Raw genomic sequence first — 12,605 nt, 5'->3', positions numbered from 1 at the left:
GAAACATAAACCGAGAATTACGAGCAACACAACTGCAACAATTGGATCAGCCTGGTTTCCCCACCGAATGGCTCGTACCTGCTCACACTGTGCTCCTCCTGCAGAAGGCAGCAGCAGATAATGAGACTTTTTCAGGGCAATACCCATTCCCACTACCATTCACAGCCCAGGAAAGCAAAATGACAAGGAGCACATTACATGAAAGAGAGCCGCCATGCCAAGCCTGTGTCATGTGTATTCTATTAAGCTGAAGGCTGAATAGAAGACTTTGTTTTCCACTTCAAAGGACCCCATCCCAATCTCTCGCTCTTCCCTTATGAATAACAAATTGGAAATAAATCTTCTGGCTGAAGCGCATGGAAACTCATACAGTTGGGGCCCTCTGCAGCTTCCCAGCTCAATCACATGCTAATTTTTTTTGTAAACACTTTTCTGTGATATATATGTAAATCTCACTGTGCACTGCTGCACCGTGTAAAGCAATACAGCGGGTGTATCCTCAAGGGATGGGACACAGGGGGAAGTCTGAATGCAGATTTCCAATTTTTCACAGAGATAATGCTCATAGAAAGGGGTCAAGTTTTATATGTCGGCAGAGCATTACTTTTCTCCCTAATGATCCCACTTCATACTGTCCCATAGGCCAGTATCCTCTACTACTCACCACAAACATTATTTAGCTCTTTTAATACTGAGAACACAAGGACACCCCATTTTTCTGGGCAGAAGGTGCACTGGAAAAGTCACTCATGATATACTAAAGGCCTTTCAATCTAAAAAACAAACCAAAAAGAAAATATTACCACTGCCTTTAAATATAGGGAGGAAGTATATGGTGCCCACAAACGTGGGGTCCTCATGTGCTGAGGACACCTGGCCTCCAGATGGCCAATAACCTTTGACTAGTTCACACGACTCCTTACCTAGGCACGCCTGTCACCTTTGCCATATGTTTGTGGTAACGGTTTGGGGCAGAAATCATCTGTCAGCTTTGTGCTCGCAACATAGTTGGGTCTTGGTCTACATTCAGGACACCTAAGATATGGTGATCCTGGGAAAGCGCAACAGTCGCATCTCTCAAACCTGATGACCAGACCAACACCCCAAACACTGCAAGAAGTGATGCAGACAATGAGACATCTCTGCCTTGGCCTTGCTATTCTTCAGGCTTTAAGAGGCAAGCAGATCTCATGGCATACGCTAAACTTGAGGCCTGCAGCTGAGTAAATAGTACAATTCACTCCAGTGATAAGGATCTGTAGTATTTCTGCATACCTCTCTGTTCAAGGCAGTGTTCAACCTCATGCTAACAGAGGAGAGAAAAATCTCTCTGAATTAATCACATGGATTTGTGTGTGTGTGCAGTCGTGCAGTCTGAGGAAAGAAAAGCAAGTTTCACACCTGCCTTTGCTATTAGGTATTTTAACTTGCAACGTGGCATTCTGCATGGCTGATCCTGACAGATGCATGGCACATTAGCTATAGGAGAAGCAAAAATTTCATAACCTGATAGCAGTTTCTATACGTAAAGTCAAAAAGCATAGAGCCAAATGTCCTCCCCAGTGAATTTTTATGTGCATATGTGCAGCATATGTGCAGCACATGTGTATATTATCTTGGAGGAAACATGCAAGCCCAAACATGGGAAAAATTCAATGATCTAAGTTCACTGTTGACATAAACGTTGAGACTCCATTCACACTAATGGAGTTGTGCTCACTTAGGCCAGTACTGAATTTGGCCCTAGAATTAAACCCACCCAAATCCCAGATAAATTGAGAGAAACAGAAGAAAAGTTGGCTTACATGCAACAGCGTATTTTTCATGTTAAAAGCATTTCATTCCCTTTTTCTCCCCATATAATACTGCATTGATGTCTGCGACCCATTTGGATGTAAATCAAAATGGATGTGCTAAAAGCCTGGTTAAAGAAAATGTCTTCAAAACAGTGTTCCCATGGCAAGGCAGAGCATAATATGCCAGCTACACTCAGTTTCCATGGCACAAAGGGCCTTATATGTGAATGAAGAAGAAAATGCACTTCTGAAAAATCACTCTGAAGTTAGGACAGCTTTCCTTGAGCTTCTGCACTGCTACTACCTGCTAATAAATCTGTGCTTCACGCAGGCTTGTGTGAACAAATTACTTGGAAGAATTATATGAGTTTTTTAAGGTTCTTCAGCAAGAAGCAAGCATCCGAATCAAATGGTGAGCCCTTCACATTGACTACTTCTATATTCTACCGAATGTCCTCAGACGTCACTGGCAATCTCAGCAACTTCTAGAGGACCGCTCACGGTCTAGGCATGACCAAGAGCCTCACAATCTGGCTCTGTATCTACAGACTGCGCGAGTCTGTTTTAGTTTTGCCATTTTAAATGCTGCATTGATGATCCAAAACCATCTGACTTTCTCAAATATGCCTGCAGTGCTGTAAGTAAGGACTGGATTTGTTTCTTTCTCTTTGGTGCAGATGGCATATAGCATCCCTTCAACTGCATCAAGACTGTGTGAATGACACTTATTGTGACATTAATAAAGCGAGGGCTGTTTGCTGAACAGCTGTTGGGTACATTGTTCTTTTGTGAGAAAAATGCAGCCGTTATGCTAATGGCATGCACACGCCGCATTGGCCGCAAGTTACATCACGCCTTGAAACGCCGTGGAAATCTGTTTTCCTGATACAGCACCTAAACAAATGGCAGACACGTTAGCGTTATTTAACGATTAGGACTTAATCCCTAAATCAGCCCGATCGTTACTCAAAGAGGGAGTGAGGCATGGTAGAACACTTACTACACTGCCTGCAAGGAAATGGGTTTAAAGCTGGGCCTGGGTTTCATTTACTCTTGACTTATATGTATGTAGCTGAGCACAGCAGAAAAGAAATACTAGACTGCTTCTCCAGGAAAAAAGGAAAGCTGTCACCTACCTATACAGCAGGGAAAGCCATTTTAGGTCCAGTTTAGCTACATTCCTCTATTTTCTACTTACCCCATTAAACAGCAACAGATTCGATTGTAAATTTTAGGGGGGAAATAGCATGTGGTTTATTGTTTCAATGGTGGAGTTATAAACACGTATTACTGCTGAGAACCCCAGCTGCCTGGGCAGAAGCATTCTGTAAACTTTTCGTTCTTATTAACTTTTAAAATCAGGTGCAATGAGCTCCAATCAAGATTAGAGTCCTCGCCTTCCACAGAAACTCACCACACAGTCTTTGCACAGCATGCTTCAAGGTATGTCCCAAAGGTTTATCTGCACCGCCAGCTACAAGCAAGGCTGAGCTCACTCTCAAACCAGACTTGTTCACATGCTGTACTGCCTATACGAGCCCCTAGAAGCTGGGAGTCGGGCTCTCTGGATGGGCAAACCAACAGAACCAAACAAACAAGTACACATGCCGCCAATGCCTTCATGTAGATCTACAGCCCAGTCTGCCAGCAGATCTCCCAAGCTCTGTTCCTCTCAACACAAGTGCCTTGTGCCTGCAGTGACAGCTGAATCAGAACAAAAGAACAAGGACCTAATGAAGTGTAATCCCAATCCCAAGCCTGCTTTCCATCACAGGGGCAGAACCCAGTTTAGGAACAACCTGGGGAACTACTGTTCTGACCCAACCAACCTGCTATTGCTCAGCCTCACAGGGGAATGGCTGGACTCTCCCCATTCTCTTTACTGTGATGCCCCACTTATTTCACAGGGTGGAGATGTTCCTGTGTGTACTCTTCAAACCATTCTCTCCTCCTGAAGCCACCAAAGCATTCCTCTGCTTGTTCAGCATCTTAACACCACTATCACATGCCACTACAGTCATTACAAACCCCCACATGAGAGAAATGCTCATATATCTGAGCTCTCTATCTCTAGCTATTGTCTCTGAAGGGCCAACCAAATATCTCTTTGTAAAACAGTGGTTAATTTGTGAGACTTACAGATTTGTGGAAATTATATTATTGCTAAAGTCACAGACAAAAAAAAACCACATGGGCTCACTATAGCTGCAGAAAGCTGAAGAGTTTTAGGTTTTGCCCAGCACAGAGACAAAGAAGGAAATCCTGGCCCCAATGAGTGCCAGAAGAGCCCGAACATCACCTTGAGCATGGCCAGTCCAAGATTTTTATCTTTCCTTGCAGATCCTGGGCCAGCAGAGCAGCACAGTCTGTCCCAGCCCTCCCAGAGAGGCTGTGTGTGCAAGAGTGGGACTCGCTGGCACACACAGTCTGCAGGGTGAAGTCAGCCTGACCCCAGTGTTACAGTCTTAGCAACGTCCAAGTGTCTCATCTCAGAATCGGATGTGTCTAATGGAAAAGAGAAAAGGTTCCTAGGATAGCAGGTTTGTGTACCTCCTTAAAAAAAAAAAAAAAAAAAAAATTTAAAAAACCAACCAATCAAACAAAAACCCCCTTGTTTTTCAAGTCCACTCATTTGAGACCTATGTCCCCCTATCCTGCCTGTTCCTTCCCTCCTCACTGGCTACCAGAGCCCTTTCTCCAGACACATAATACATTTGGTCTATAAAGAGAGCATTCTCTGTGTACAGCTGCATTGGAGTAACTCTCAGAGGCTCTGAAGTGCAGCCAACATGCAGAAATATAAAACCCAAGAGGACTGAGTATTGTTTCACCTGAGACAGGTTTATCTTACACACAGCGCTGTTCTCTGAGGGAGCTGGCCATTTCCACTCAGAAATAAGAAGCAGGCATTTTTGACAAGATGTTGCTAGACTCAAACCTAACCAGAGACTCTTGATTTTAGGGGGGGGTTTAAAATTCTATTTTGTTGAAAAAAAAAAAAAAAGATGCCCTGTATTTCTGCAATATCCCTATAGTAGAAATTAAAGTTGTCTTTTTGCTCTAAAAGGTCTAAAAGAGAAAAATTACGGATTAAAATGCTACATGAAATAAAGGAGAAATCATTTATGTGCTGCTGGTAGATACTCAGATATGATGATTAGATGTGCTGAATAAAATGCCTAAACACAGCAGAATAGAAGATAATACAGAAGGGATGATCTCCACAGTGCTACAGGCATCGGAGTGGACACTCGCACCCCTGGCAGCAGAGGGAAAGCAAGAGAGCTGCACTAGACTCCCTGTAACCCACAATGATTTCATGCCCTATCATTTGAAATTCCCACAATGAAGAACACACATATAGTATTTCCAAAGCAATTTACAGAGGCATCCTGGAAATTCCAGAACAGCATACAACGGGACTGTATCATACAATGTTATACCAAAACTTGAACTAATATGGAAGGCAGCGTGCTTGGCTGGCGCTTGGGAAGCACACCACATCTATGTTTTGCTGCCTTTCTTCATGGCCAGCTGGCTTTGAGACAGGATCAGAAGCATTAGCCCCACCTAAAAGAACCTAAATCTGATCAAACCGCCACAGTGGTAATCAGCCATGGTGCTTCTCTGAGGGCTGGTGTAGCAGAGAGTGAATGAGATTCACAGTGCCCCTTCTTTTCCTGAACTCCAGGAAAAATTCAGAATTGTTTTAAGCTGTAAGGCTTAGGCTAAAAAGACAGAGAAGTGCTACACTAACTCACCCTAGTAGAGAATTACAATGTCTGTCCTGAAATCTGATACGTCATAGCAGTTTCCTTCTCCCCTTTGGTTTATATCAATAATGTATGCCTAAAATAAAATATGGAAAAATGAAAAACTGGGAAGAGAAAGTATATTAAGCATACATTATAGCAATGGATGCTACCTACATACAAAAAAAAAAAAAAAGAGGAGCTGGAGTTTTTTTATTAAAATCACCACTATTTCTTTACTGTTGTTTTCTTGGGTTCATTGTGAACCAAGAAAGGAGTCTGTTAACTGTTTCTAAACTGTGTGTTCACCTGAGTAAACGGCAAGAAGGCTTGCATTTGAAGCAATATCTGTTTCTTGCTAATTACTGTAATACTCCTTTCGCCAGCACCCATAGCATCCGTAACCTTATGGTTCAGTAATCTAGACAATGCTCTCTCTTTTTCTAACTTAGTTTAGCGCATGATTTGCAAGATTACTCTCAGTAACAGCTGGTCTACATTCACAGACAGAAGAAAACTGTGCATGTAAACTATGTGGCTAAAGCCAGCTGGAAGCATAAAGAATAACCACAGCAGCTTGGAGCAAAGCAGATAGAGAAAATGGGATATAGAAACACCTGATTTGCAGCCTACAACAAGCCTTTATTAGGCTTCTTTAAGCTTAACACCCTGCTGCTGGCTGCAGCCAGCACATATGTGAAAGAAAAGGAAACTCTCCTCTTCTTCCATGTGCCTCGCTAGCTGTCCTTTACAGTGGAAAGATATTTTTCCTCATTTTTATGGTGATTAGCTTGTTCGGAGAATTGTAAGAGTAGAGTCTATCACCCATAAGCTTGTGTGACTTTGTACTAATGGTTTTTAAAATGACACAGCCACAGCACTTGTTCTGTCCTCTTCGGTGAGATGATCCACGCACATCATACACAACCGTTCCCGCATTTACTTTCTCAAGTAATCCCATCAGCACAGTGTGAAACAGTCCCTCAGACATTATGTAACCAACAGCTTCAGTAAACTCATCTATGTTCAGGCTTCGTGCCATTTGTCTCTTGTCCTTTGCACTCCTACATCTTCATATTTACTGCCTCTTCATGCTCCCCTCACGCATCCACGAGAAGCCCTACACTGAATCATACTCCTATTGATGCTACTGGCCACATCCAGCCTGTTGATGGGACAATAATGTTTTTTTTTTCCCTTTGTTGTACTGTCAGGGCAGGGTTTTTTTAAGAGCTTCATTCAGATAAACAAAATGTATTCTGCTTTCACTGCCTAGCTTTGATGCGGCAAACCTTGAGCTCACCATGTGCTGAGCCAAAGTGACTGGAGCATGCAAGACTGATTCTTGCCATTTTCCACTCTTGGTTTCACAGGCAGAAGAATATATTGCAACTGGTCCGTAGAACAAACTAATCCGGTTTTGTTTCTCTTCAGATCTGCACTGACCTCTTTAGATTAAACATGACGTCTCATCCTAAGTGACTAACTCCTGTAGCTAGCTAAATTCAAACTGTCTTCTTTAAAGTCTGTAATCTAAACAATAAATTTTATTGTCACAGCTACGTGAACATTAGTTAAAACAACTTTAGATTCTGAAAACAGCTACACTACGTTGCTGGTTTATGTGGGTTTGGCAAGAACACTGCGCATTTTCTCTTTAAGCGCTGCCACCTCTTGTTCCCAAACACGGCTGCTGCAGTAACAATTAGCAGGTCAGGCCAGTATCCCTGCTGAAGAGTTTACAGAAAGCCATTCCTAGACACTGGCAGGGAAAGAGATTCCTAATAAGGCAGTCAAAGCTACTCTGTGCAACAGGACGATACCCAGACACTGCATCAGACCAAGCTCGTGAAGTTCCCGTGAAATGCTCTGCAAAACACGGTTCAGTTCTGTGAAAGCTCCTGATGGACTTCATGCTCCTTCTGCCTACGGATTCCCCTTTATATCTGAGTCCCTGAAGCCTCTAGATCCAAACAGTCACACTGTGGGCACATCCCTCCAGAACAACCCAAGCTACTGACACACAGCGAGAGGACAAGCTATTGTCCCAACCAAGCATACAAGGACCAAGGAGAACACAAGCCCTCCTGCCTCAACAGAAGCAGCAAGGGACAAGGAAAATCATCACTGGTTCTCACCCTTCCCAGTTATCTCTGCCTAGCTTGGCCCTCAGTGCCAAGCTTTCTCAGAAGTCCAGCACCCTTAACAAGAACAAAATTACTCTCTCCAGCTCCTCTCTTATAGATATTATATTTTGCTACAACAATTTTAACAATCTGCAGTAATTTTCTCTGCTTCCAACCCAGGATCTCAAAGCGCCTGAAAAACCCTGACTTTTCTTCATATTTTACAGTAAGTTGAAGGAAAAACAGAGGGACAGAGAAATTACATGACTCAAGTCCAACCTTGCGCTCAAAAATCTAGATCCTGACTCTGTGATAAACAAAGCAACCAGCTGGTGAGAGAACAGCACATCATTCTGAAAGACTGCACTATTAAAACATCATCCAATTGACACCTTCTTTAAGTGACCTTTGAAATAATGTACACAGAGATAATCAAACTAGCTTGCCAGTGACACACTGACAGTCTCTCCCTGTCTACCAAACCAGGCTCAATCACTTTTCTCTGTATCATTTGCAATTGCCTGTTACTTTGAAGAGCGAAACGTTAAAAAAAAAATTAAAATAAAATAAAAAAAAGAACAGCACCACAAGATGGTTCCCACTCTGATCAGTAAAAATAGCTAGATAGCAGATAAAATTTATGGCATGTTGGGGAGTAAAATTTAGACTGCATGCCACATATCAGCGGTTAGACGTTCCCTGTGATTTTTCAGATATTCAGGCAAATGATCTTCACATGCACAGGTGGGCTGGTAGATACTTACTGATTCTTGGATGTGTCAGTAATTGTGATAATCAAGTTAGACAAGTTACCATGGAAAACCTTTGTGAAATGTATAACTTATACTTCTATCATTAAAGAGGACTTACCTTTAAGGACTCCCAGAGGGGAAACTGTACCAGAGAGAAAGGAATCTGGAGAGGTGGGAAAAGAAAAAAAACAACAACGTAATGTTAGAAAAGCAAATTAGGTTGGCATGTTCCTCGGCTGGCTAAATTAGGAACAGTTATTGTTCACTCACTGGACTGCAGCTTATTACATTTACAAATCTTTAAGGACACTTTATGTACGCTGCCATTAAGTGACTGGTTTCACTAAAGCAGTTTTACTTTGTTTATCACATTCCCTGCTGAGAGGTTAATGTATTGTTACCAGGGTGGCCTACAAGAGCAATAAGCAGTATGATCTAGTGCAGGGATCTTGGTTTGACGCTCAGCCAAGAAAGCCATAAGGATGGTTCAAGAAACATGTTTCCAAGGCCAAGAACACAGCCTGGCAAAACACATCTTCAGCAATACACTCTCTCACAAACACCGAGCTGAAAACCAGGGCTTTGCAATTTGAGCATCAGCTGCAGAAACTTTCCTGAACATCTCCCAGTGATCTCCCATTAACAAGCTCCCTTGAGAATTAAAAGCAGGTTGTGAAGAGCTACCACAACCCAACTAAAATGCAAGGGAGAAGCTTGGTGGTTCTCTTCTCATCACCTGTATCAAGAGGTTCTTCTATCCAGCAACGGCCTGTATCTCTACTCAGGCTGCTTCCTACTGCAACAGGTCCCTAGCAGTGCCTGTGCATTTCCAGCTCCTTTACAGAATTCCATCTTAACATAGGGGAAAAAAGCAAACATACTTCTCCCTCAGCTCTGTAGGCTGCATAGGGCCAACACGTGTAGTGAGTCAGTTTTGACTGTGAACACAGTGATTCCTTGCAACAAGAAACATCACTTTCCAAGGTTTTGCCTTTCCTTATTGTTTTGTCCTTCTCCAATCTCTCCACTAAGCTCTTCTGGCTCTTCCTCCTCCTTCACCACTCTGAGAAGCCCTGTCCAATACGCACCTCTGGTGTCACCCCTGCCTTTGCTATCTCCAGCCCAGGCATCTATCTCAAGACATCTCAGAGGAAGGAGTCCCTGTGAAAATACCAGTCTGTGCCAGAACTGCCCTACAGGTGTATTTGCGGGTCTGCTTTGCTCCTTCCTAAATGCTGCAGTTCTCTTCCACTTCAACAGCCAGCCAGCCCCAGTTTCAAATCTTACTCCAAGTAGCTATTTTCTTCTCCTGCTCTTAAACTCTTATCTTTCTTCCCCAAGCATGATGCATGTCAGATTAGTTACCCTCCTCATGTGGGCTGATTTTGTAGTTTGTGCATCATTTCATTAGTCTCAGAAAGCACTTATGCACCTTTTGCCGTGAAAAGTAGCCCACACTCAAAATGGGTCACACTTAACTCATACATAAATCTTTCCTCTTTACAACGTGAGTAATGTCAGGTTAAAACATTCACTACATAGATACAAACAGCTTATTAAATCCAAACTGAAGCTACACAAAGGAATCTGAAATGGTACATGCATTCAACATCACAGGAGTTAAAGAGTATTGTCTGCTTCACTGTGTCACAACTAATGATTAATAAATTAGTCTATTAAGTTAATCTGCCAGGCAAAACTAAGCTTGACAGACACCTGCCACAGAAAATTTGTTATCTATTCAGGCAGGAAATGGCAGTGAGAAGAAATCGATGTCACTGCTGTACATTGAGCTGACAAACTGAAATCTCAGAGGAAGTTTGTCATCTTGAACAACGAGCAATATCCCTGGTGGCATCTCAGAGCCCCACCATAAAGGTCAGATCTGGCTCTTATTTATCAGGGCCTTGAAATTCTAGTGCAGCAATTAAATTTTGTTTTTAATATTGGGAGAAAAAGTCCAGCTACTTGACAGTAATGTGTGGTAATATATTTATGAGCAGATATATATATCTCCACATGCTGCTGCATCATTGTTGAACTGGAGTTAAATGGCATGATTTCTTTGCAATGTAAAATGAAAAGCAATGTAATCTTCTATTATCTAAGTCAAAAAATAGGAAACAAAAGAAACAATGCCCACTACATTTGCTTCAAATTTGCTAAAAGAAAGAAAAGGAAATGCTCTGTATCCAGCTGTACACCAAACAAAACAAGCTTTCAAATACAGTCTCTAAGTTTTGCATTTTTTATATGTGCAAATGAGTGGTAAAATTATGCAGCTGTTAATAAGAGAACAAGGGAAGTTTTTGACATAAACCCCTTTTTATCTCCTAGCTAGAAGCATTACAATCAAAGAGGAAATTTGTTCACGACCGCCGTTGATTTTCAGTGTTAATGGTGTTTGTTTTCCGTGTCCCTCTCAGCAGGGACCAGAACTGGATGGGGATTATTGGTCTCACTTTTCCCTGCGCATCCCACAAGATGCTGTGACACGCAGGCTTCCAAAGCGCCTGGGAAGATTTTGGATGTAGGGATGTATGGCAGTAGGATCTGCACAGCCGCTGGGCTCCCTCGTCTCTAAGGGATAAGAGCCTAAACATTCATAAGTCACACTTGAATAGAACTTGAAAACTTGCAAAAACCAACAATATCCTGACTCACAACCAAAACCCACACAAGCGATTTCATGGGTACTGGAGCAAAAGAGAGTCTGGCTTCCTGCAGATTTGGTTTTTGTCATAAGATTCTCTCAAGCCAAATAATTTCCAAGTCGGGTTCGTTGATCTTCCCAAGACAGGGACCTTCATTACGTTTCCTCTTGCCATCTCCTCCCGAGCGCCTGTTGAAAGTTCAGCTCCTATTGCAAGCCTCCTCTCAAATCCCTTCGTCGCCTTTAGCCTCCCCTCACACACATTTTCAAGAAACTTATAGGAACTTCTGTTTAAACCTGCAGCCTCTGCCTTTCTGCCACATTTCCGTGGCCGCCATGTCCAAGGGCCGTGCAGGCTGCTGTGTGTCCGCGTGCGCGTACAGCCGTTTTGCGTAAGCCTTGTTTCCCTAAGAGACCAGACTAAACAGCCCACGCCCAAAAGTAGGATTAATATATGCAAAAAGAAGCAGCCTTTAGATGGCTTATTGCCCTTTTTTCCTCTGCCACGACAGAGGCTAAAACATCTTGCAGTCTGGGTACTTTTCTTAATTTGAACATTCACAGCATTTCATTCCTTTTCATATTTTGCTTTTCAAAAGAAAAGCTCTTCAGCAATGAAGAGAATCACACCCTGCCAGGCAGCGGTATTTATGCCTGAAACAGGCTAAGGCAACGATAAAAACGTGGTGCACACATGTGGGTAACTTTCTGCCAGCAAATATGAAACCCTGGCGAGCTCCACCAACCTTTCCTTCAGCATTAATACAAAATAGACAGAGATTACCACTTCTCATGTCTGGCCTAATGTTATATAACTGTGCTGTTTGCTCAACAGAGGCAACTCTTACACAAAAAAAAAAAAAAAAAAAAAAAAAGAAGGAAAAAGTTTAAAGTCCCCAGACAACTGTAAATCATTATTTTGAAATGTTTTATAGGTTAGTGAAATTATCATTGACTCTGGTCTCTGTAGTCCTTAGCACCTGATACCTAGCTTAACGTAACGAACGAACGTTGCAGATTCTTATTTCGACAGATCTAATTTCCCCTGATAGAGAAGAATTTTAAAAGATTATTTTTAATAAGTTACTTCTAGAAATAGTTGCAGTTCACAGCCAGAGCAGCAGATACACACATCTCCACTTCTAAAAAAAAAAAAAACCTACCAACCTGCAAGTACTGAAGATTGATGACAGAGCAAAAGTCCTCCCACCAAATACTGTTTAATTAAATAAAAGAAATTTAAGGAGGAGCTTAATAATACTCTTTGTAACTACAACACAACATTTTAAAGTAACTCAAAATTCACCCGTCCAATAGCTGATGCTAAATGCAAGCTGACATTGTCCCAAAGGAAACACAGCAGCCAGCAAGCAAGCAGAGCATGCTGAAGGAGTGGCAAAGGAGGGGGGGGAAGAACCAAAAAAAAAAAAAAAATTAAAAAAAAAAAAAACCAACAACTCTTCAGAACTGGGATTCCCTTCCAATACGAGAATTCTTTCACACAAAGAGGAAACAGATGTCCATGG

The 12,605-nt window shown here is 42.2% G+C and overlaps 1 protein-coding gene across 3 annotated transcripts in view; it reads right to left on the bottom strand.

Moving 5' to 3' along the window:
- Nucleotides 1–12,605, bottom strand: part of SLC25A26 (solute carrier family 25 member 26) — an 83,488-nt gene that overhangs the window by 16,284 nt on the left and 54,599 nt on the right. For all 3 annotated transcript variants that reach the window (XR_015259559.1, XM_086755640.1, XM_086755642.1), the window contains exon 6: nucleotides 8,545–8,589. Coding sequence is in view for 2 of the 3 variants with exons in the window: in XM_086755640.1 (XP_086611766.1) it covers nucleotides 8,545–8,589 (45 nt within the window). In the remaining variant the exon portion in view is untranslated. The remainder of the gene's footprint in view (nucleotides 1–8,544; nucleotides 8,590–12,605) is intronic.

This window comes from Chlamydotis macqueenii, chromosome 10, assembly GCF_036417535.1.
Source record: "Chlamydotis macqueenii isolate bChlMac1 chromosome 10, bChlMac1.mat, whole genome shotgun sequence".
In the NCBI taxonomy this organism is placed as follows: Eukaryota; Metazoa; Chordata; class Aves; order Otidiformes; family Otididae; genus Chlamydotis; species Chlamydotis macqueenii.
This window is presented reverse-complemented; position numbering and strand designations above follow the sequence as displayed.